Raw genomic sequence first — 25,141 nt, 5'->3', positions numbered from 1 at the left:
AATAATTTACCATTAAAAAAAGAGAGTGAGCTTCTCACAAGGTCTGCTGCCATAGAAGGCCTAAAATGATGCATTTGGGGCCATAAGAAACACCAGAAAAAGCAATTGCTACATGATCACTAACCAGAGGGCCTCAGATGAGCCAGCAGGAACAGCCCTTGTGAGAACTAAACAATTTTTTCTAAACATACGTTTAAATGATTTCTGCACAAACTGGCAAGCGAGGAGACACACCCAACATGTTTCTGTGTTTAACTCCAAATGAATTTGTACTTGGAAGACCATCTTTAAGCTTGACTGAAAGGCGACAGAAGAGACATTTTATAATGTGTTTCACCATCTACTTACCTTTAGATTAATGGTGGAACTCACCAAATATATTTAATAAATAATTCTTTCTGCTATTCAACTGGCCCCAATAGTAAGTTACTTTGAAAGAGACAATGACAATATGTTACAATTGAATACACTACAGAACAGACAACTTACAGCTGTTTTGTTTCTTTAAACTGCAGGGGCCATGGCTTGGGAGAGAAGAGCAGAGCATGGGTGCATAGGTATTTTTCATGTGAATTAGTTGGGTGTAAGGTACATTTTTCAAGTCATGCAAATGTCATGTAAACATACACAGGCTCCACACAACCTCTAATTGTAGTGGTTTACCTATTTCAGCTAGCAGAACCTCTGCCGTGTGCCTATGAGCTGTTCCTTGATATACCAGGCCGATTCCTATCACAGCCGCCACCTGTACGTTATGAGGGACGTCCAGCTCTGTTGAAGTTGGTGGTAAGAGAGCAGGTATGTGGATGCTAAGGAGCCGCGTAATAGCCATATCCATTGTGCCTAGCTTGGCAGCAGAAACACCAAGCAGCAGCCCAATACTTGTCATCTCATGGCCCTGAAATGGGGAACAAAGACAGTGATCAAAGAGCAGTGAGAACATTAAACATAAGTGTGCTTATCTCAGCTGAAATCAAAGTCTTGAGGTCACACACTCGCAGTAGTACATGAAGGGACAAGGAGAAGATCATTTCTATGTAGTTTTGACGAGCTGTGGTTAAACACTCTCTTGGGTTGCCTCTCACTAACGGCTAAATGAGTAAAATTCTCTTCTGAGTTTACAATCACGTTACAGATTGAAATCTCCTTCAATATATCAAAGTAAAATCCTTTCGTAAATCAAATATTAAACATTGTTAGATTGAGATTTTTGGCTCCAAGTTCTATCATGGCATTGTTTTTAAAATAAATACCCTAGGTTCCCAGGTTAGCTGACTGGATATTTATAATACAAATTAGAGCAGCCCTACACTGGAAAACATTACTCTAAAGTGGTGGTTTTCGACCTGGGGTCCGCAGACCCCTGGGGGTCTGCAGGCTATGTCTAAGATTTCCAAAGGGATCTGCACCTCCATTCAAAATTATTTAGGGGTCCACAAATGAAAACCACTGCTCTAAAGATTTCTGACAAAGAACCAAGCCTTCCATTTATCATCAGCATCTTGATCTAGGTGAGTCTAATCACATTTTTACTACTTTTTTTAATCTAAGGCTGGGTTTAAGGAATCATAGAATCATAGGGTTGGAAGGGACCTCAGGAGGTCATCTAGTCCAACCCCTTGCTCAAAGCAGGACCGATCCCAGACTAAATCATCCCAGCCAGGGCTTTGTCAAGCCTGACCTTAAAAACTTCTAGGGAAGGAGATTCCACCACCTCAAATACATTTGATTCTCTCTACCTTTTCATAGTTGCTTAAGAAAACATTGGGCACTTAGCCAACAGACATGCTCTAAGTGTGTTACATAAAAGAGAAGCATAAAACCACAATGTGTCATTCTGAAGGCTTTCTGAAATAAAAATAATTAAAATAATCTTAACAGACACTAATTTTATGGTCTTAAATCCAAGAGGAACATTATTCCGTACCTAACAATGCAAAAGCGAAGATCAGCAATAGGAGCCACTTCATTAGGAATGGCCAGAACCAGCCCAAGACAATCCCACGTCGTACCCATCTGATCATCTAGGCAATGCAGAAGAACCCAGCAATCCATAGCATTTAATGCTGCCCATAACTTACCCCATGGGGCACCACAGGCCTCCACTAGTCATTGTAGTAAGCCAATCATCTTGACCAAACACCTCGCTCAGAACTATGCCCACCTTGAAACTAGATTAAAATATATGCCAATCATTGTTGTTCATGTTCCTACAGCTGTCTCACTGTCATAGAAAAGGCTAGGCCCCTTTCCATGGCTACACAGGACAGCCAGGATGTTCCAGGTGCACCAAGAAATATGTATGTCCCATACAGTGAAGTGAAACTGAACCTGTTTGTTCCTATTTAGAGAACAGAGGCAGCTTTTGACATTTGTATTTCAAGGACAGAACTGTTGGAACTAGGCTGGGGAAAAGCAAGCTCCTAAAGTATATGGCTGACAAGGGTTTCCTCAGACAAAGGAAGCCTGTAGAGACAACCCAGTGCTCCAGATAATTCATTATTAAAATGATGTGCATTTGTCACAGGAGATAAAGGGATAACAGTTATGGAACAGTGGGGAAGGTCTGAGACAGCCAAACAACTGTGCCAGCAATTAGCAGGATGAGTGATGAAAGCACTGGCCATTCCCTCACACTAAGAAATTCTCAGTCAAATATTTTAAAAGAAAAAAAAAAGTCACTTCCCCCTCTCGCTTTTGAATGAAGGTCTCACCTTGGTCAAGTAGTCGTGTATGTTGAGTGTGGCAAGCTTTGTGAGGTGTCCGTTCAGACCCAGTGCCATGAGGAAGCCAGCGTATTCATTGGCGAGTTCTGCATTTTTGGGTTTGTTATAGACAATCCAAGCTGAGTCTATCTGGGAAGCAGGTGCTATCTTCAGTCCAGCAGCCACTCCGTTGTGAAAACTGGCCCAGCATGCCATATTTGGAGGGACATCAATGTTCCCACTATTCAGGTCCACAGTAGTGTTCCTAGGCGGAGCACGGCCTGCCCAGAAGAGAATCGTTACAAAATGTACGATGACAAAAGTTAGCTCACATTTAAAATGGCTTTTTTTAGCAGAGTCTTCATCAGCTGTCAGAGAAAAAATGTGATGCTAAGCTATGTGTCACCAATTAACGTATATCAGAAATTGCTCTCACAGTGAGCACCTCACATTTAAGAGTTACTGTACCTGAAAACCTGTGGTAGCAACACAGTAAAAAATGCTCATTGTGAAGACAAGGCCATGCGTGTCAAAAGATTTGTTAGGGTACAGCAGCATGGTACAGCAGATAAAGCAATGAAGTGGAAGTCAGAGTGCCTCAAATCTAATCCTGGCTTTGACATTGCCCTGCTCTGTGACATTGGGCAAGTCATTTCACCTCTTCTGTTCTCCCAATATGCCTGTCATAATGTATCAGAGCACCATGGCATCTCTAGGCTTCCGTTCCCCATCAGTAATAAGGAGATTAATGATATTTACCTTCCTTTGCAAAGCACTTTGAGATCTAAGGATGAAAAGTGCTATAAAAGCTAAGTATTGCGACAGTTTCATCATTGACAGAAACTACCACAACTGTTAGTCATTCAAGAATCATAAAAACATAACTGTACCCAGTAGTAAGTGATCAACTAAAAACCCAGGCTTCATCGAGAAAACACTAGTCAGCCTGGAAACGCTGCCTTTCTTACTCAAAACAATAACATCTGCTTCTGGATAAATATTTATTGTACCGAACTTCCAAAAAAGCATAGTAACCTTTTGGTAAGTGTGCATGGACACAAAGACCTCACTGTTATTTTATTTCAATTAAATTAAAAGGTTCCTCATGATACAGAGGCAAGAAAACTAAAGACAGCTGTTACCTCTGAGACTTGCAAAAAATGTGACCACAACACAACTAAAAATTGTTATAAACCCAATATTTCAATCTGGAAAAGAAATCTGAACATTCAGTGGGAGTGAGTGGATACTGTCAGTTGCTGGACCTAATGTATAAAGAGCTAGAAGAACTAATAACCTCAGTTGGAACAATTTTTTAAAAAGATCAGTCACAAAATTCTGCAGGTACAATGCCTGCATCATTAATGATAATGTAGAGTTAAAAATATCTGATTATTTTCAGATAATGTTCACTCTTCCCTGTTTTTTCCATAATGCTGATTAGAGGGTGCAAAAATTCCTCAAATTCAATTGGACATTAAACCAAAAGTTGAGAGTCTTTTGTTTCCCCAATAGGGCAAAGGTTAAAGAGTGCCTAGGTGACATAGGAACCTAAATACCATTGGGGACAAAAAAATCAACAGGACTTCAGCTCCTAAGTTACCAAGACACTTTTGAAAGTTTGACCACAGTTAGGCCCCTTTCCAATCAGTGACTGCATCGGCAGAACCCTGCACCCACCTGGAGTCATTTGCAGGATAAAGGACCTTAGTGGTAAGAGACTGTATTTGGTCCCTGTTGTAGGATATTTAAATTAATGATATACAGCATCAGGATGAAATCCTGGCCCTTCTGCTGCCAATGGCAAAACTCCCATTGACTTCACTGGGGCCAGGATTTCACCCTCCAAATGTTAAAGCACAAACCCTATTCAGAGGTCTCCAAACTCACTGAATTTGTTTTAGGCTTCTTGGATTAGAAGGTAGAATAATTCTCCATCTGGCGGCAGTTCCCTTATTTTATTGATCAGCTGGGAATTTTGGAACACTATATATCTTCTGCTTTATTAACAATAATGCATAGCTGCAGTTAACAAAACACAATAATCTGCTTTAAGGTCCAATCCTGCCAACATTGCTAAGCATAGAGCTTACTACCATGAGCAGTTCTACTGACTTTATATTGGACCCCGGGAAAGCTGAGACATGCTGCATTATCTGGCGATGATGAAAAAGACACAAAGCCAAACAAAATTAACCCCACAAGTGCTGGTTTGTGCTTCTGGTTTGAATAAATGTTACAATGCAAAGTGAAATATATATCCAGTGCACAGTGACAGCTTTTACTTTGCAGTTGGCAACTTACCGTCTGAGCAGATTTTACATCTTATCTAGCATTTCAATCTATTTGTAATTGGTGAGAACTCCTGTGTGTAGAATTGTTACTTATGATCCATTTCAAGAATCTTTACAAGTAATTATTTTGCTCATAACTTATATTTTTAATTGTAACTTTATTTTGTTTTTCTAATGATAGTTTCGTGTCTGCCACTTAATTAAAGAACACAGCTAACTGAAACTGCCTGGCCTGTCTGGAAACACCAATGTGCTAAACGTCTGGTGAGGAGAACACAAGAGCATACAGAGGAAGTATAGTAGGCTCAGGAATTCCCCCCACAGCAGAGAATATTCTTCAGTAATTGCCGAAGTCTATGAGAAACATACCTTACAAGGCATATAAAATGCTTCCTGGAGCAGTCATAGCAACTACTCCTCCTCATAAATTTGAATTTGTTTTCTACACATTCATCCTGTACATTAACCCTGGTTTAGTACACACACCAGACCTTGCTTAAAGTGGACACTGCACATAATGAAGACAATTGGGAGCACCTAAGTGGGAGTAAAGGACTAAAACCAATTTTTCCTGCGAGCTCCAATTTCGCTCAAGTCCCAGTAGCTCTTAAAGATATTAAGTCCCAACTCTGCAGAGACGTATGCCCATGCTTCACTGGACACAGTGAGCCGTGCCGCTGACTACAACGGCACTACCGAAGCACGTCTTGCGGGCTCACGGCATTCTGTGGCTAGCAAATCTAGGTCATTTTAGCTTGTATCATTTTTAACTCAAGGAAGTCAAATCCTGGGGAAAATGCTGAACAACATACCAGTTAGATTCAGTTTAGGAATAGGCAACGGTTCTGTTGGCACTGGATGATATGAGAACAGAGTAAACATTCCTCGGCCTAAGGGGAGCGCCATAGTCCGTTGACACAACTGTAATAACCTGTAAAGGAAATCAAAGACAGAAAACAAAACGCTTACCATAACCATGTTCACAACATAGGATATAGGCAGATACCAGTCATAAATGGTATGATGGGACAATCCTCTCTCAGAATGAGAGTAAATAGCTCTTTTGCCAAGCCAATATTATAAACACAAACCTAACCAGAAGAGGAGGGCAAACTTAAGAAATCGACAAATCTCCGTTTCCAGGAATTAACAAGAACATCTGAGGAACGGGGGGGGAGGGAGAAGAGGAATAAACAAGGGGAAATAGTTTCACTTAGTATAATGACTCAACCACTCCCAGTCTCTATTCAAGCCTAAGTTAATTGTATCTAATTTGCAAATTAATTCCAATTCAGCAGTCTCTCTGAGTCTGTTTTCGAAGTTTTTTTGTTGAAGGATAGTCACTTAGAGATCAGAAATCGAGTGACCAGAGAGATTGAAGTGTTCTCCGACTGGTTTATGAATGTTATAATTCTTGACATCTGTTTTGTGTCCATTTATTCTTTTACGTAGAGACTGTCCAGTTTGACCAATGTACATGGCAGAGGGGCATTGCTGGCACATGATGGCATAGATCACATTGGTAGATGTGCAGGTGAACGAGCCTCTGATAGTGTGGCTGGAAATGTGCTGGAAATGGCCCACCTTGATTATCACTTCAAAAGGTTCTCTCTCCCCCACCCCACTCTCCTGCTGGTAATAGGTCATCTTAAGTGATCACTCTCCTTACAATGTATATTTTTTCATGGTCTGTGTGTATATATAAAATCTCCTCACTGTACTTTCCACTTTATGCATCCGATGAAGTGAGCTGTAGCTCACGAAAGCTCATGCTCAAATAAATTGGTTAGTCTCTAAGGTGCCACAAGTCCTCCTTTTCTTTTTCCGGATACAGACTAACACGGCTGCTACTCCAGAACTTCTTGTGTGAACTGTTCACACAAAGGCACCTCTGTCATTGTGCTGGATTTGCTGCTGTCCGGTTAGTTAACAACGATGGTAAGATATACTGTTGTATGTGGTTACACTCATTTAAATCTAAGCCACTAAAAGCATTTGCATGGTGCGTACTACTGTACTACCCAATCACAGAGTCACCATGTTAATAGGGCACACACACTCTACCTCCCAGCCCTTCCTACTCCGTAGAAGTGCTTCATTCTCACAACAGAAGCCGCAGCATTCTAGAATCTGTCCCAAAATGCCCTCGTAGGATACCATGTCTATATTCAGCGAAGTAAAATGGAGGAAAACGTAACTTCAAGGACTAGGTCTTCCAATCTACAATGACTTTTTTTTTTTTCTTCAAATGCACCATATAGTTTCATGACACATTTTATTACAGAAACACTCCCCAGAGGCATTTCAAATGTTGAGGTTTACAAAAATTCCCACCTAAACGAGACGTTAATGAACAGCTGCTAGAAACATGGAGCGTTTACCGGTTTTCTTTTTCTTCTATGTATTCATGGTCACTGACTTCTGGCATCTGTACTACACTAACACGTACAGGACGGGCACTTTGAAGGAGTCTGCGCACTTCCTGCACTCTCAAATCCTCACTCCATATGAGTGACATCACTTCCTGGTTCATATCATTCATACCATCGTCATCTTCTTCTGCCTCAGCTCCTGAAGGCCCATCAGACGATAGCACCTGGGCAACAGACTAATTGAGAGGGGAAAAAACAGAGGAAGAGGGAGGGAATAATTTCTAAAAAGGCAGATTTCGAACATTTAGCTTTATTAAGCCAACCAGACACTAGCACTTTAACGTGAACATTCGAGGTGTCGCTGTCACCTGCAGCGAGGGTGCTCTGAGAATGGAGTTCACAGAGATCCCTGGGACTTCCCGACTGGGAATCAACTACAGTCATCCGCAAAGGCAGGATAAACAACTCCCAAAGATGAGAGAAAATGGTTTCTTTGGCTTCCAAAGTGAAGCAAAGGAAGTTTAATGACTAACTCCTAGAGCAAACTGACAAGTAAGGGACTATGGGGGAGAGAGAAGTGTGAGTAGCTGACTGCCAAAGCATTGCAATCTATCTTCCCAAATGAGCTCTTACTGCAGATGTGGTAGATCCTTTCAATCTTTCCCTAAATCCATCACCGCCCAATTCCCGCACACAGAGCTATTAAAGAAGCACATGTAATTGTCCTGCAAGTTGTTTATTCCCCAAGCTAAGAAATAGAAAACAGAGACCTGGACCAATTTTTTTTTTTTAAGACATAGGAGCCAAAAGTTAGGTGCTCAAATCTATAGTTAGGTTTCTTAGCAAGTGGCCTGTCTTTCAGAAGTGCTGTGCACACACTGACTTTGGGCCCATGGAATCACAGAAATGTAGGGCTGGGAGGGACCTCAAGAGGTCATCTAGCCCACCACACCCCCATGCTGAGGCAGGACCAAGTATACCTAGACTATATGCTCAAGTGTATTCCTATTCAAGCACATGCTTAAGAGCTATCCTGCATAGGGATGTTTTTCTGAAAGAGGGCCTTCATTGGGAGCTGAAGGTGCTCAGCACTTCTGAAAATCAGGCCATTTATTCAGGAGCCTAACTTTAGGTACCCATATTTTACAGGTTAGCTCCCACGGCATTTAATTCCATTGTTCATTAGCATCTAGGCAGTTGGTTACATTTTTCCAGGCTCCTCTAGGTTTCCCCTCACCGTGGTATCAAAGTGCCTTCAGAGTTCACACACCAGTACCACCATATGCCTCCGAAATACGGACATTCCAGACGTTCAAGCTCAATTGTTTTCTTGAAAACTTTGTCAAATTCTCAGTTGAGTCTAGCTGTCTCCTGCTAGTCTCTAGGTGTCCACATCACCAAAGCACAACACAGTTTAGCAGCACGGGCAGGCTCAACTTAAAAATAAACCCAAGCACAAGACTTACTGGGACCATGTAGCACAGGACAGGAATGTGCTGACGGAGCAGTGTAGGTCAGCTTGCCCAGCACTTGCCTACACCATGCTTGGTTCAAACCAACCTCTCACTTTCGTGAGCACTAAATTAACTTAAAATGTAGAAAAAAAGTTCTGCAGAGGCTCTTTGCAGACCAGAAATTCTGACAAGTTCCTCACAGCCTGAAAAAATGATTTAGAAAGCATACTTCCCTTTCTCCTCTAGCTTCTGCTGTACAGAATCTGATTTAATAAATAAAGAGGTAACTGAAAAGACAAGCAGCGCAGTGTGATATAATCTAGGGGCAAACAAAACGAGAGAACCTCTAACGCAGCGCTTCTCCCCGCCCAAGTTCACTAAAATGTTGTATGATACATTAAATATCAGAAAGGGTCTTTATCCATCACAGGATCTCTCTCAGTTCCCAGCATATGACGATATGAGTAAAAATGCAGTTGATGAATGAAAAACAATTTATTTTGATCAGAAAATGTTAATATCTACCAGCACCACCCATCTAGCCAGTGCCTGCTTTGAAACAGGAAACTCCACCCTGCCCCTCTGAAAGAGGGGAAACAATTTGGCTTTTGTAGACTATTTTATCCTTTTAAGGTAACATTTATTACAATACCTCAAATAAGTCAAGTGATAAAAGTCAGATTTGATATCATTTGGAGCACAGTTACAAAAATCCCACTTGGGGTGAAAAGGTCACTGGTAAGAGCTAAAATGAATCTGTAATGAATGGTGGCTAAGGCGATGTAGGTTTGTTAGTTTGCTTAATTTCATTCAGAAGAAAAAACTGTAATTTAGATTTTTTTTTTTTTTGATATGCTGTTATGAGACACCTGGGTAAAACCCAAAGCTGCTTAAGAACATTCTAAAAACCCAAGACAGCACTAAATACTTAGTGAGGAAGGATCTTTGCCAGGCTGTGCAGAGAGCAGGAACTCTTTCTTCCTGGCCTCTTGGAACAATGCACACTGCCATTAAGCAGTTTCATGCAAGCCACTGACAAACTCTCACCCTATCAAGTAGTGTTTTGGCTTGGTACAAAGGCCTCGAAAGAATGCTCAAAGGGACTGTCAACATGTGAGCCGCTGGTGATTCCAGCAATCAGATGAGAGTGTTTTTTTTAAAAAAGGAATTACTCAAAAATGCTCTAGGACTCACAGAATAGAAACATCCTTAAGGGGGAAAGAAGAAAAATATGTAGAAAAAAAACCCAGTGTGCTTTTGAAAATTGTCGCATTTCCCACAATGGACAGGAAGGGTACACTCATGTCAAGCAAAACGAGTGTCATACTAGGAAATACCTGCTTTCCTTTGCTCTGGTGTAACTTTTGTTGCCACATGCTGAGGGCAGAACACTGAAACTTCTCACTCATCTCTGAAAGTCATATCTTCTTTGGAATGCAGATACAGTTATAGAGGAAACCATGTCGAGATTTGTACTTAAAGGATTAAAACCCATCTGTTTTACACTCTAACAATTCAATTTAGTCTGCATATTTAAACAGACTCACTCTTCTGGCACCAGATGTGTTTTTTCTGTTAAAAACCTTGAATGTTTGTAAAACATATGCCGCTCTGGCTCACCGATCTGGAGTCCTACATACCATATCTCCCACACATAATGAGCTGTTTTGGCAGCTATGAAGTCAAGAGATCCTAGCTCAACTTTTTAAGCATTTAAGCACTCCCAGCTGAGCATTCAATATGATATTGATATCTGCCTTTCTGAAATCCCACTTTTATGTTGATACTCACAGATTTACCCTTTGCCAGGTTCCCTTCACATGCCTGTTTGGAAAGATCTTGACGCCCAATCAAGAGACAGACAGCTTCTGGCCAATCAGAGGCAGGCTGCTCTCGGCAGTGATATACAGCATCTCTGATAGGAAGCGCAACCCCAAAGGGGAGAGACTCCAAATCTCTTAAGGTGAAACCTTAAAATTAGAAAGCAAAAACTTACAAGGGTTTTAAAAAAATTAATATTTCTAAGCCCAGCCAAAGTGACTGCTCAAACATAAGACCATTACATAAGGCTATCGTAAGTGTGCAAAATAGTAAAAGCTTTCCTTACCCACACTAGTCATCCAGATAACCAGCTTTTCAGCTAGGTTGGAAACAGATGTGCTGTGTCTGAAACTATATCTACAAAACAATGGGAAAGCAGACCCCAAGTGAATCAGAAACATAGCAGTATCTGAGTGCAAATTCATAATGTATCAACATTAAATTTACCGATTATCATCTTGTTCTGTTTGCTGTTTTCGTTGCCCTAAAATGGAAAAAGATTATATCTTTTTGCCAGTTGAATGCAGGAACAATGTGAACTAGTGTTTACAAGCATATTCTCGTATCACCAGAATGCCTATTACAGTCCACTTACCTGAAGTTATCCTAAACAAATAATGTGATGCTTCGTTTGAAACAGCACTCTCATCGCCAAGTATGTACAGTGCAACACACTGCATAAGAGAAAGAAATTTTACATTACTATATAAATGGCTAATTAAATGACCAATAACTATCCATTTAAGCCAGCAGAAAGAAATATATTGTAAGTGATGACTTAAACAGGCTCTAAGCTCATTGTGAAGACATCAGTAGTGACTCCTCCATTGAGAGTACATTAAAATGTAAAACAAGAAGTTTTTAGTCCTCTAAGTGCAAATTTCAATGATTAATATTAGTCTCCAAATTTGGCATAATAACTCTTACAAACTAAATTTTCTGTACAAACTTTTCAAAGAAATACTTATTTAAAATGCTCCCACCTTGCATTTCCCACATTTCATTGGGTTCCTCTAGCTAAATCACATTTTCCACAAACACCAAACTTCTCTCTCAGACAAACACCCCCCCGATAGCATTTCAGTCACAGGCCACTTTGTAAATGCTCTACAGAAACAAAGCTATTTCTCAGTTCACATGAACCTCACTGAGTTTCACCACGGTTAGCCAGTGCAACTGCCCTGATCTAGCAGCCACTTCCACTTTCAGACACTGCCAGCCTAGCTGACTCACAGGAGGCAAAATTTCATCTGAAAAGAATATTTGAATTTGTTTTCATCGCAAGTTTCCGAGCAGCTGTATGCCTGACTCATCCACAAGGTTTTGCACATGTTCCTGGCATGGCAGGGAGCCAGGCTAGGCAGAAGGGAACACGGAGCTGGGCTCTGGAGAGACACTGGGGTGCATACAGTGATGCAAGGGACAAGCTAACCAGGTTGGCGAGAGCACGGCTTCTTTCCAATTAACCACAGGCAGGTTGCCAGAGCAGAGCCCCTATTCCCTACACTTGTCCTCCATAACCAGCTGAAGTCCTGCATCTCTGTTCACCATCCTATACACCCCAATGGCCCTAGGCCCCACACAGATTTTCCCCCAAGGGAGAGGGTCGAGGCTCATCAGGAGGGCACAAAGGATAGCACTGAGAACTAGCCATGCAAATAACTATAAATGTTCATATGTATTTGCTAAAAAGCTGGGAAATTCCCTCACAAGTCGAACTCTGTTAACTTTGAGTTACACTGCTCGTCTGTTTAGCCCACCAGCACAAACAGTAAAAAGCAAGGACAAAAGCAGGTAAGCCAGGAAGCACCCCACCTACACGGCACTCATCAGTTCTCCTACTCAAACCCCTCTCTTCCACCTCCTGCAGCTCAGATCTCTCCAGTCTCACTTCGCAGAAGCTTTGCACTTAAAAATACAAGAAACATAAAGCAGACCAAATAAAGATAAGCAAGGAGGAGAAACTGGGGATTTTTCCCATTTGCTAACTGCATTGTTTTTAACACTTCTATGTTCTAGTAACCTAACTTTTGGGATTAAATTGTATTCTTGGTTACGGATTTGGATCCCAGTTCTCAAAACATTTGTGTACGTGCTTAGCTTTCCACACCTGAGTAGCCCCATTAGTCAGTGGAACTATTCATACATGCATACATCTAAGCACTTGGAGGCAAGCATTTGCAGCATCAGCACCTTACTGGTGATATGCCGGTATAAAATCTGTGGTCACTACATGCGCTTTCTTCCTACAGTACATACCAGCACGACTAGTTTGCTCCTTTCACAGATTCCTGGTAAGTAAGGATAAGGCAGGGCTCCTTCTCCCTTCAAACAGGAACTCAGCCACTGAAAGATACTGGGAGGCTCAGCAGAAAAAAACGAGGGATGGTGCATGAAACCTGTTTGGGCTTAATCAGATTAACAGTAATTGTACTGAGCACATGGAAAACAAAGACACCAAGATTGCTCCACTATCCCCAAAGTACAGATCAAACCCTACAGTACATTGCTATTATTTTTTAAGTAAGCAGGTGTCGTACGTTGAACATTTCCCCAAACAATTCAATGTCTATAACCTCCAGACAGATGGAGGTCTGCAAAAGAACCTTAACATTTCAAGTATGAGACGACAATGAGCCTTTCAACAAATAATGTTATCTATCGATCCAAGGATCCCAAGAAATCTGACTGATTCTCAAACTGCACTGCTTAAAAAGCCCTGTAATGCAAGCAGCTTATATTAACCTGCTTTGGTAAGAGAGAACAACCTAGTTTGATTTCTTTTGCCTTTCCTGTTTGCAAACACCTGGTAGAAGTTTCAAAAGCCTCTTCTTGACTGGTGTTTTTGGAGGCCTTTGAATTGACCAGAGGCAGCAGCATCTTTTGCATAACTGCCTCCTGCATTTCATTTGCATTCCTGTGGGTGGAAGGGTGGACAACCAGAAATGCAAAAATCTAGGCCCTCATTTACCCTTTTTTAAATTTCCAGATTTAAAAAAAAATACCCACAAAACGTAGTTCTTGTGAAAAGTGGATTGCCTGCCCGACAGATCATAGGCATGTCACCGCAAAACGTGGCAGCAGGAAGGGTTCCTGCGCAGCCCACGCCTGAAAGGACAATATAGGGAAGAGAAGGTAATTCAGTCCCAAGTCTTTGAGCCCTCTGCTAGACCACAAGGGTGCCAGCCAGTGTCCACTGTGGCAGAGCTCTGGTGATATGGTCCATTGGTCACTGGCCTGAAATTGTCAGTCATCAACTGGTTGTAATTTCAACTCACTACCACGCTGAGGCAGGCAGAAATACTGACAAAATGGGGCTGTGAAGGCACCAACACAACAAACATCAGTAATGAGCACACAAGGGTAAAAAAAAAAAAATCAGAATATTTGGACTGATATTTACCTCATATCTGTCTCCAGTCCCTCTAACAAATCAGAACAAAATACAACTGCAAGGCACTTGACAAGCACTGGAAAACTGAAATGCTCTGGTTTTGCATTATATGAGTAATGTCACTTTCAGTTGTGGTAAGAACGGTTACCAGAAGTAATTGTACAGTTTACAGAGACACTTCTCTCATTTACACGTGACTCCTCAGTAATCACCCTGAAACTCACCTTGATCGATTATGCATGTCTGCCTGGAGGTCTTTACAAGTGCAGGATACTCTCTGTAGTAATAATCTATATATGCTTCTAATTTTAAGTCCCTAAAGTGAAAGAGATGAGAAAAGGCAGCTAGAAGATGAAAAACATTGCTTGTGCCTCCGATTTATGAACTTCGACTGTTGAGTGTTTTCTTGTTGAACGTGTCTGGGATGAGTAGACTGGGCATGAGGAGCAATGTGCTCTCTTTCCTTTCCTATCTAACCATTCCCCTGACACACATCTCCCCTTCCCCCACACACCAACTTGGGATTTTAGGCTTTTCTGAATGAGATTCTGTGGCCATGGGCTGCTCTTCCCCACAATCTTCACCACCAAGACTAATCTCAGTGGCCTAACTCCTCTGTCCCTGCAGCTTATGCTAAGTATTACTGGCAATTAGTTGTTAAGGCCAAACACACTGGGCTTGGCTCTCTGTACAAAATTCAGACAGTTTTTCCCCTGTGGGATTTGTTGGGTTGTGGGATGAGCTTGGACTATTTTTTGGGTTGCAGACCAACGACATTTGAGAACCATTAATCTAGAGAGAAGAATGGTTTAAACAGAGAACTGGAATCCAAGAAGACTCTGAGTTCCATCCTGGTTGTGAGATGGACCCCTTTCTGGGGCTTTGGACAAGTCATTTAAGAACGCTTCCTCAGTTTCCCCCATTCTGTAAAATGGGACTAATGGGGTGTATCTGAATGCTAGCTCTAAGAGGCATTCACTGCAGCTAAACATTTTTTGACCCAGGAAGTTCTTGGACACGAACACACTTTCTCTGCTTGCTGAAATTTGTGAAGTTTGCTTAGTAAGGAGAAGGTTTAGGGCTGACTTGATCACAGTCCGTAAGTACCTACAAGGGGAACAAATATTTAATAATGGGCTCTTCAATTTAGCAGACAAAGATATAACACCCTCCAATGGCTGGAAGTTCAAGCTAGACAAATTCACAACGGAAGTAAGGCACCAACTTCTAATGGTGAGAGTAATTGGCACAATTTATCAAGGGTCGTGGTAGACTCTGCATCACTGAAAAGTTTTACCTCAAGATTGGATGTTTTTCCTAAAAGCTCTGCTCTAGGAATTGCTCTGGGGCAGTTCTCTGGCCTGTGTTATGAGGAGGTCAGACTAGATGATCGCAGTGGTCCCTTCTGGCCTTGGAATCTATGAATTTATGCTCCACTTTAAAGCGTATTCCCAAATTCACTCTCAAAAATAAGGTATGCATGTCATACTGTGCAGTATACGACAGCTTGAGTTAATTTCGGTGACTTATTACTGGAAGTACCTTGCCAGCTGAACGAGCAGTACAACAAGTGAACGAATGCCTTCTCCCATCAGACTGTTCAATTTAAGCTCCTCATAGATCAGATGAAGCACAAAGAAAATAGCAGGAATGTGGGTGAAGAGAAGAGTTGAGGAATCCAAGCTGAGGCTGGGTGAAAAGTCATCTTTTGGAAATGAGGTTTCCAATGGATCCAACCGCAAGGCTCTGGCCAGAGGGTGAGATTCAAGGTTTCTATGGTAGTCCGAATTGAGCAGATACTCCCAGTCCTTAGACAAACAAAAAGAGAATGATGTATAGGTCCCTAAATATATCCTCTCTCTCCAAGAGTCCTGAACTGTGATTGATTTCACTGGATATTGGCAGGGGTGGGGAGGGACTCATGTAAAATACATCAATTTACAACAGAACTGTTCAAAGTGACATGATCTATAGCAAACATGAACGACCATCATGAACACGCCAAGCTACTTGGCAGAGAGACGCACACGTAATTCCGAATTGTTGAAGAGGCTGGCAATTCTCCCAGTGAGCTGGGACCTACGGACCACCCAGCTCTCAGTCATTTCTGCGATTAATTACAAAAGCTACTAACAGTTCTCAGGCTCTACTATAGAAAATCCACTCGCTGCTACATTCTCTGCGCCATACAGTACATCATGACGTAATGCTGCAAAAGGTAGAATAGCATGCAAGGCGCCACTATCCACCCTGAAAAGTCTGTCCAAAGACAATAATCAGAAAAATCCAGATGTCAGCGTTTGGATTCTCTCTCTTCCCTATTCCAACACTTGGTTATTTTAATTAACAGATCTAGAGTAATCAGATTCCCCCTGTCCCCCATCCACCATTCTGCCCAACAACAGTGCCAGCCTTGATGTCTCATTTGTCCCACTTTCTTCCGCACTGTCCCTAGATATGGACCATGCTTCCTGAGCTGGTCCACAAAACTACTCCCTTCTATTTTAAACTCCTCTTGAAGGTCCACTTCTCCAGTAGACCTATGAGAAACTTGCCAATTATGCCTTCTGCCAATAAAATAAAAAATAAAATACAGCGTCTTTGCTCCAACACACTCTGCACAAGCCTTTACCAACTGCTTATCTTACTGATATGGCATCATCCTTCAGTGCCTACCCCCTCAGCTGCCTTATTACATCACTCATGGTGTCAAAGGTCACTCAGTTAGGTCCCTGATCCTGCAGTTTGTACTATGCAGGCAGAACATTGTACCCACATGGACCCTCAATGAAATAGTTAGGACTTTATCCAACGGCACAGAACATGTTACAGGATTGAGGCCTTAGTTTGTACACTTCTTGGCATGTTTTCCTTCTGTGCTGGAAGGTGCCCAGGACACCTTTGGCTGATGATTAAATAATAATAAAGCAGCTGAGGCGTTAGGCTGTAAAGAACTTTTGTTTCTGTTTCGGCAGAAACTAGCTGCTTCAGCCTGAACTCTTTACCAAAATCCACAACAATACGTTCAGTTTATGAGCTGGGGAATTTTATACTGCTGGCTTGTTAAAATGTACTGAGCAGACAGGGATGGGATAGACTATTAGTAAAGGAACAGCGCATCTTGGGAAGATTTCACATGTGCTTGGGAGCAATATTTGGGCTTGCTGCTGGAATGAAGTGTGAATCAAATATGAACTACTACTTATATGTTGGTACGTCTGAGATGATTCACCCTAGTCAGGGACACACTGTGCTAGACACTGCACAGACAGCTGATGACAGTGCTTCCTCCAAAAACTTACAATCCCATGCAAACCCCAGTTGAAAGTAGCCAGAGTTTGCTTCCTCTGATCTGCCTGCATTTTAAAGGTATGATCTTTTATTCAATTGGTAACCTGCTTTTATTTTTAGTAAATGCTGACTCCATCTCTTACTTCGTCTGATCCTGTCTCAGAAGGTCTAGCCTTCTTGGGAGCAATGACAGGGGAAAGGGAACCTTCCAAATCAAGCTGCAAGAAATAAAAGGGAAAAATTAACTATTGTAAAACCCCTGAAATTACATACATGAATCACCAACAAGAACTGAAGGTGAAACGTAATGTCTGCACCAAAGTTAAGTATTGTTTCTTGGCATAGCATTAAAAATTACATCCTTTACTTTCCCATAAAATCACGTACAACAAAGAAGGGAGGCCAATTATCTACGTACAGAAGTCACAAGTGCATTTGGTTTGCGAATTTCATATTCTGACTGGCTAATTTTTAGTGTTTTGGAAGGAAAGAGAAATGCTGATATTAGTGATGGGCAAATGCATGGCTGTGGTGTGTGCCCCTGGAGTTTGCTTTCCGTAAACATACTAGCAAATGAATGTTCTGGCAGGAAGGTCCACTGACACGGAAAGCTAGCGGAATGCTCCCAAGTATTACAAGAATCTGCACCACAAATCCTGTTTTTAAAGGTGTAGGCATCCACTTGGAGAACGGAACTATGAAGTGTCACCTGTGTATTCTATCAAAACAGCATGAATATTAGCTACTCGCAAAGGAGAACTGTCACACTTTGAAAGCAGCAGCATCAGTGGTGAAAGGGAGCCTATTATCCTCATAGGCTATTGTTTATATGTGGCCTAGGTACCAGCATGATGGGCACACAATAAAAGTCACAGACACAAAATACAGTAAGAATGTTTATGTTTTTAAAAAAAGGTACATTTGGAAAAGTTCATTTTATAATTCAGAGATGCCTTGTTTAAAATAGATTAAGGCATGCCTGCTGCTGAACTGAATGTATTTGGATAAACATCTTGAACTTTGTGAAATGATTAAGTATGCAAACAATTAACTAATACTAATATAAGCCTAGAAAACAAACTACAAAGTTGTGCGTTTACTTACATTACGCGTCCATGCCAATCTGTCAGTATTGTAACCCATCATATTCATGAGGCAAGTTACAAATAAACTCCACTCAGAGTGATAACTTGGTCCTCCAGGAGCATTGTAAGCATTATACCACTTGACAAGCATTTGTACAGCAATTTCTTTGGGCAGGATAGACTTAATTCCTTGTAAACATCTTTTCACTGTTTTGGGGGGAAAAGAAAATGTTTATACTATTTTGTCACATCCACGCTTGTAGAATGGAGCCATGTCCATGACTCCACAATTACTGTTGTAAACCCATTTCAAGCCCTACTTTTGGCCCTCTGATAACTCTGTCAAAAAAAAGACCCACACACAGTTCAGCTCCCCCCATCTATTGGCCTGAAAATTCCCATGCATAGGAAAGGAAAACTTGCTTCAAACTGCAAAGCAATCAGCCACTGTTCAGTTTTAGGACACTGGAAATGTAATTCTAAAAATTTTTTTTGCAACTTCCCTTTTTGCCCACTCCTAAAGCTGTGTTAACAGATCAAATTTCTCATGCTTTTATTCCTTAAATAACAGTGCACACACTTCTTTTAGGCCAGTTTGTCCCCAATTTACCAGAGAATACTACTGGTTCTGAATCAGTGAACCTACAGAGCATAGCTAGATATAGGTCAGCAAGTCTGCAGCTGATCACATGAACTTACAGCATTAGGTGCCGCATCATCAGGGCTCAAATATCAAACTTCACAGCTGTATAATGAAGTGTGCAGTTATGCTTTATGGGTTGGATTCTGTTCCTTACCTAGCTCTGAGGTGGCAATTTCAGGAATGGTAATCCTAACCATCGAGCTATTGCTGAGTTCCTGATAAAAAAAATAAATAAAATTGAAGTTAAATTGTGAGGGGCATCTTCAGATAAAACCAAGATCACAGTCCATCTATACAGGAAGCTTTGTACATTAAAAACTTATCCATAACACAGAGCTTTTTACTAAGCTTGAGACTTTCAAAGTCTGTGGGAGAGAACTGTTGGGCTTATAGGTACTCAAATTCCTGTAAGTGATAAGCGGCAATTTTCCTGAAAAGGACATTCTATAGGGTATGGGTGTGCACTGAACCTGTGGAAGTGCAACATCTGTGAGTCAGAAGCTCTTTGGAGAGCTTACTACATGGGAGAAACCAGGGCTCATTACACTTGGCTCGCCCCGTTTCAGAAACAATCCACAGGAAAACACCTACCAGAGTTACTCTGTTGTGAACAGGGTCTCGCACAGAGTGAATGAAAGTTCCAAGTTGTTGGAAAGTACAATCATCAATGTAAGAGGAGTCATGAAGTTTGGAAGAATCCCTCAACTCTGGAACTGGAGACAATAGCACTCCCTGCAAAGTGATAAAACAATAGTTAAAAGCTGAAATTGTGGGTGGGTGAGTTAGTAAGTCTGGGCTCTGCATATTCTGAAACCAATCCTCATCCTTCAATTTTAGGGTTTCCAGTAAGACACTAATGACTAGGTGTGACGCTAGCAGACCAAGCGCCAGCTCATGCCTGTCTCACTTGAACACTGACTAACACATAGCTGGAATCCATCTGGCTCACCTGTCTGTTAGAATTGTTTAAAACAGATATTAGAATTATAAGAATGTGTGTCGTGTTCAGATTCTATTGAATGCTTGTGAGTTGCTGCCAGCATTAATCTCACTTATAACATCTGTATCCCATATTGTAAGGTAATATTTAAGTGAGCCTCTCTGACTCTGTAAATATCCCGGCAGACGAGAGACATTGATTAGTGTGAAAGGCTGATCTTCAAAAGAAGGTGTTATACACTTCCCAACAGGGAAAATCCATTGACACTAGATGGACTATTGTGGGATGTTAAAGAGAGCAAAAGATATTTGTTGTGGATTATAGAGGCCTCTATTACCTTTTGAAGCTTAAGATTTTAATTTGTGTATCTATCTTTACCCTGTAAATCTCTAAAGTCCTTTTCCTATTTAATAAATCTGTACATAGTTTACTATAGGATTGGCTATAAGCATTGACTTCAGTGTGAGATCTACAGTGCAATTGACCTGGGGTTGGTGACTGGTCCTTTGGGATTGACAGTAACCTGAATGCTGTGATCCTTGGCATAAGGGACCATCTAACACACAGGTAGGCTCACTTGGGTGGCGAGCCAGATCGAAGTACCCAAGGGGACCGTGTCTGACTCCATGTTAAGGCTATTATAGTGCCTGAGGAGTCTATGCTTATTAACTGTCTAGTGAAATCTAGGAACAGAACTCACAGCCAATTTGGGGTTTGTGCCCTGCTTCCTACGAATGGGTGCTCATGCTTCTGAATCACTGCAGACTGCATTACACTAGGTTTTGAGAGAGACATGAGTTTTAAATGACATTGTCAGCTACTGAAAGAGAGTCATGCCACATGCCACATACTGAAAGAGAGTCGTGCCCTCGTCTCCTACACTACCACACAACACGCATCTCCATTTTGATCGATTTACACGGACACGCATCAGCAGTGACAAGCTGAATGTGGCAGAGGAGTAAGGGACCACATGAGTGAGCCGAGCACACTGAAGAGTGAGGGCTAGCAGAGTTAGGTGTCAAGGGCAAAGGATGAAAGTGGGGATTGAGCTGCAGGAGATGGATGGGAGAAGATGAGCAGCAAGGAGTCCCTCTGAGACAAGCTGTCAGAGGCTCCTCAGAACAGAGATCTTCTCTGACACACCACGAGGGGTTCAGCCCAGTGGCTCTTCTCTCTTCCCCCACAAGCATAAAACCCATTTCCTCCCCATGCTCTCAGGGGGAGGGTGATTCGGCAGGGGGCTTCAGTGGGTTGCAGCTATAGGAATTGTGGCGAGGGGCTGGGGGAGTAAGTGGAGTTTAAGCTGGGGGGACTGAGTGGGAGAAGCACAATCACAGGCTCAATCTCCCTGTTCTCACGACATCCCCATTCACTCCCCAGCAGCACTCACAGCCCACCTCACACCCAGCCTGTGGCCCTGTCTGGACTACAGAGTTCCTTCCTTTGCCTAGCTCTGTCGGTCAGGGGTGTGGAGAGATCTGATCCCTGACCGACAGAGCTAAGGTGGCAGAGGCCCTAACGCAGACGCAGGTATGCCAGCAGAACTGCACTGTTATGGGTATGGCTTGTTTCGTTGGAGGGGGCGGGGAGATGCAGGGAATGGAGCTATACCCAAAAACATTTAATGGGGCCTAGTCCAGCAGAAAAAAGACTCCAGCGCTCAGCGACATCATGGCTTTTGAAAGCCTAAAACAAACTCTTTCAATAAAACAGTTTGCTTCTCTCACCTCCTCTAAGGGCCCTAGGTGCTTATTCAAAGGCTTGGAAGGAGTATTCAGGCTATCCAGAGGGGTGCTCGGCCGAGGCATTTGGTTCGACATTGTCAGTGACGGTGCTGGCAGGCCAGGAATAAAAACCTTCCCTACCTTTTTATGAAAAGAAATGGTGAGTTTTAACATGCAGACTCCTCTAACACACATAGGTCAATGGCAGAAGCAGCAGCAGTTATTAATACTTCAAAGAAAAAGGTTAAGAAAATTGGGTATATGGTGAAATTCAAACAAACATCAACAGGCAAGTCTAAAGTTGTCCCATTTTAGCTCCTTTTTCCCCAAGCTTTGACACGTTACAGTATTTTCCAGTCCTACTTCTATACATTTCCACATGCTTGCATCATTGCTGCACATTTAAGTCAACTTAAAGTTAGGACAGTTTCAATTTAAAAAGTCTACTTTTAAACGGTATAAAAATATCTAGAAAAATCTGGTTTACGCAGTTTCCAAAGATAAAGCAAAAAGCACATTATGTCTTTCTTAACTTAAAAATAGCTAACCCTATTTTAACTATAAAAGTGCAAATAAGAAAGTCCAACGTAACAATAGTCTTTTGCAAAGTAACAAGTTTTGATATTTAAAACCCATTGACACCTCATGAGAGACTGAAAGCTTTTAGCTTTGGAGAACTTCTGCTTATTTCTCATATTTTTAGGATTCTCTTTGTTCTTAACTCAAAAGCTGGACATGAAAACCACACATCAAGCAACATTATCTCCAAACCTAATGCTTTTCAAACTGTTCTGTGGTGTCAATAACTCAAGAGCAACATTTCCAGCACTGCAAAAGGCAAATCAGACAGCAGCTCCTGCTTTTGATTAGGTTTGATCCGAGGACCTGCCCACCTCCCCAGGAAGTTGATGTCAGAAGTCTCCTAAAATGGCCTAAAGCAGTAACTGTTGTAGCAGCTTACTACATATCAAACACACTTGACATGACACTGGTAACAGAAGTTACAATAGCCCTGTTGTGACATAGGAAATTTCAAACGTGTTTACCTTGGGGTACTAATAATTTTAACTTGACTACATGACGGTACGTACCCGAACCACTCCAGTATACAGCACTAAGTTTCCATTGCCTTCCAGAACCAGCAATGTGTCAATGCTCTATAAATACCAAACAGTGCGTTAAAACATCTCATATTTTAGTAAACACTATATTTAGAAACTGAAAGTACACCAAGGTTCTATATTTAACATACACACTTACCTCTACAGGGGCTGCGTCCTTTGCCTGTATATTGGTAACAGAACCAAAGATCAACTGTGACTTATCGTTACTCTCTTGAAACTTTACACAGCTAAATATTTGGGAGGGGGAAAAAAAAAAAGATTCAACCAAAAACGTTATATACCAGAGACTCTCTCCTATGTGGCATTATGACAGAGGGAGAGGATAGTAAACCAGTGATGTATGGGAACTAATTTTCACAGTGGTATCATTCCCTCCTTTTCAACACAAGATAATACTGTTTCTACAGAATCTCTAATATGAGGAATGCTGGTTTTTCTGCTGCTAATTAACATCATTCAAAGTAAAAATCTTTGTTCAATTACCGAGAACACTTCCAAGGGTCTAGGGTAGGAAAAACAAGCATACCATTGGCAGTACAATGAATTCTTTTTTAATCTTAGTTTTCTTCAAATGCGCAAACTTGTATAGGCTATAGTTGCAAACATTCATGGGACAGAGAGACACATACATCGCATTAATATAACAGATTTCACTATCCCATATCTAGCTAGTTTATTTATTCAGCAATTCACAGGTACCCAGAAAAACCCACACATGCTTACCGCAACTGGAGCTGGGATTCCACTAAAAAGCACAAGAACTTTTGTCCACAAAGGTCAGTTGTAATAAACACTTTTGAGGCTTGGGAATTCTTCTCTCTGTCAATATTGAAACAAGAGGCAGTGATCAGCATAGTGCTTTGGCTCACTGCTCTAGGGTCAGTGGAAGAGTGTTACTGAAGAGAATATTAGGCACAGCAAGCTGCAACACATGGCTGGACATCAGCCGAACAGTGGACTGGACAGCCAGAGTTTGCCCACCCCAATGTGTGTCACTATTCTAGAAATTAGCATTCCTAGATCCCAACCTGCATGCTCCCTAGTTTTAGGCACTCAGGGCTCAGGCTTTACAGGCCAACCCTAGTGTCAGATTTGTTTTATCCTTACTTTACTGTTTGATTCCAAATGTTACTGCTCTACTTAGGTTTCTACCTTTGGGTCATATTTTCTCAAAGGCAGCTGTCCCCCACCAAAAGCCTGCAGTATCTGCATGAAGTCCTCTTTGAAGTGAACAGCACCAATTTCAATCACTTAATAGCATTAGAATTTGTATAGTGACCTCAACAGTAGCGTTGGCATTTGGTGTCAAGCTGGCTAAAGGACTTTAGGAGATGATCATAATGAAGGATAGTGCTGGTTTCAAAGGGAGGAAAGTTGCCTGGTCAGCAACTTTCGGGTAAAGTTTTCACCTATTACAATGTAAGCGCTGCTGCTACAGTATCTTGCACATGCCCAGCTGACTCCCTGGTGATCCTAGCACTGATCACTTCTCATGCGGGCTGGAATAAGCTCCCAGCCACCAGCTGGGCACATGTGCCCCACCACAAACTGTCGATGAATGTCATCCCTCCGAACTGGTGCTGATGGCAAAGGCAATAAGATCCATACGCTGATTTTGCTCAAGCAGGAACTGGTCCTGCACTGCCTCTCTTGCACGAGCTGTGATCCAACCCTCTAGAACAGGGGCGGGCAAACTTTTTGGCCCGAGGGCCACATCGGGTTTCCGAAATTGTATGGAGGGATGAGAGTAACAGCCGTGTTAGTCTGTATTCGCAAAAAGAAAAGGAGTACTTGTGGCACCTTAGAGACTAACTTGGTTAGTCTCTAAGGTGCCACAAGTACTCCTTTTCTTTTTATGGAGGGATGGTTAGGGGAGGCTGTGCCTCCCCAAACAGCTGGGCGTGGCACAGCCTCCACACCCTATCCAACCCCCCCCTGCTTCTCGTCCCCTGACGCCCCCCCAGGGACCCCTGCCCATCCACACACACACCCCGCTCTCTGTCCCCTAACTGCCCCCTGCCGCCCCATGCAACCCGTCCTCTCAGTCCTGACTGCCCCCCCCCAGGACCCCTGCTCCCATTCAACCCCTCTGTTCCCAGTCATCTGACCGCCCTGACCCCTATCCACACCCCCAACCACAACCCCAAACTCCCCTGCCCTCTATCTAACCCCCCCGCCCCCTTACCGTGCTGCCTGGAGCACCGGTGGCCGGTGGCGTGGCTGCACCAGGACAGGCAGCTGTGCAGCACAGAGCACCAGGTCAGGCCGGGCTCTGCAGCTGTGCTGCCCAG

General features: G+C 42.2%; 1 protein-coding gene across 3 annotated transcripts in view; it reads right to left on the bottom strand.

Moving 5' to 3' along the window:
• The window catches only part of ANAPC1 (anaphase promoting complex subunit 1), a 65,887-nt gene that overhangs the window by 21,271 nt on the left and 19,475 nt on the right, over window positions 1–25,141 (bottom strand). For all 3 annotated transcript variants that reach the window (XM_084624673.1, XM_084624674.1, XM_084624675.1), the window contains exons 11-29: window positions 23,574–23,669; window positions 22,987–23,077; window positions 22,818–22,883; window positions 21,730–21,867; window positions 19,651–19,791; window positions 19,214–19,274; window positions 18,436–18,623; window positions 17,475–17,549; window positions 15,583–15,848; window positions 14,265–14,356; window positions 12,906–13,054; window positions 11,242–11,320; window positions 11,094–11,130; window positions 10,933–11,003; window positions 10,617–10,795; window positions 7,381–7,607; window positions 5,812–5,930; window positions 2,715–2,986; window positions 664–898 (exon numbers count right to left, since the gene is read on the bottom strand). In XM_084624673.1, coding sequence (XP_084480799.1) covers window positions 664–898; window positions 2,715–2,986; window positions 5,812–5,930; window positions 7,381–7,607; window positions 10,617–10,795; window positions 10,933–11,003; window positions 11,094–11,130; window positions 11,242–11,320; window positions 12,906–13,054; window positions 14,265–14,356; window positions 15,583–15,848; window positions 17,475–17,549; window positions 18,436–18,623; window positions 19,214–19,274; window positions 19,651–19,791; window positions 21,730–21,867; window positions 22,818–22,883; window positions 22,987–23,077; window positions 23,574–23,669 — 2,582 coding nt within the window. The remainder of the gene's footprint in view (window positions 1–663; window positions 899–2,714; window positions 2,987–5,811; window positions 5,931–7,380; window positions 7,608–10,616; window positions 10,796–10,932; window positions 11,004–11,093; window positions 11,131–11,241; window positions 11,321–12,905; window positions 13,055–14,264; window positions 14,357–15,582; window positions 15,849–17,474; window positions 17,550–18,435; window positions 18,624–19,213; window positions 19,275–19,650; window positions 19,792–21,729; window positions 21,868–22,817; window positions 22,884–22,986; window positions 23,078–23,573; window positions 23,670–25,141) is intronic.

The sequence above is a fragment of the Lepidochelys olivacea genome (assembly GCF_965140295.1).
Source record: "Lepidochelys olivacea isolate rLepOli2 genome assembly, chromosome: 3".
NCBI lineage: Eukaryota > Metazoa > Chordata > Testudines > Cheloniidae > Lepidochelys > Lepidochelys olivacea.
The sequence above is the reverse complement of the archived record's forward strand: the minus strand, read 5'-3'. Positions and strand labels throughout refer to the sequence as shown.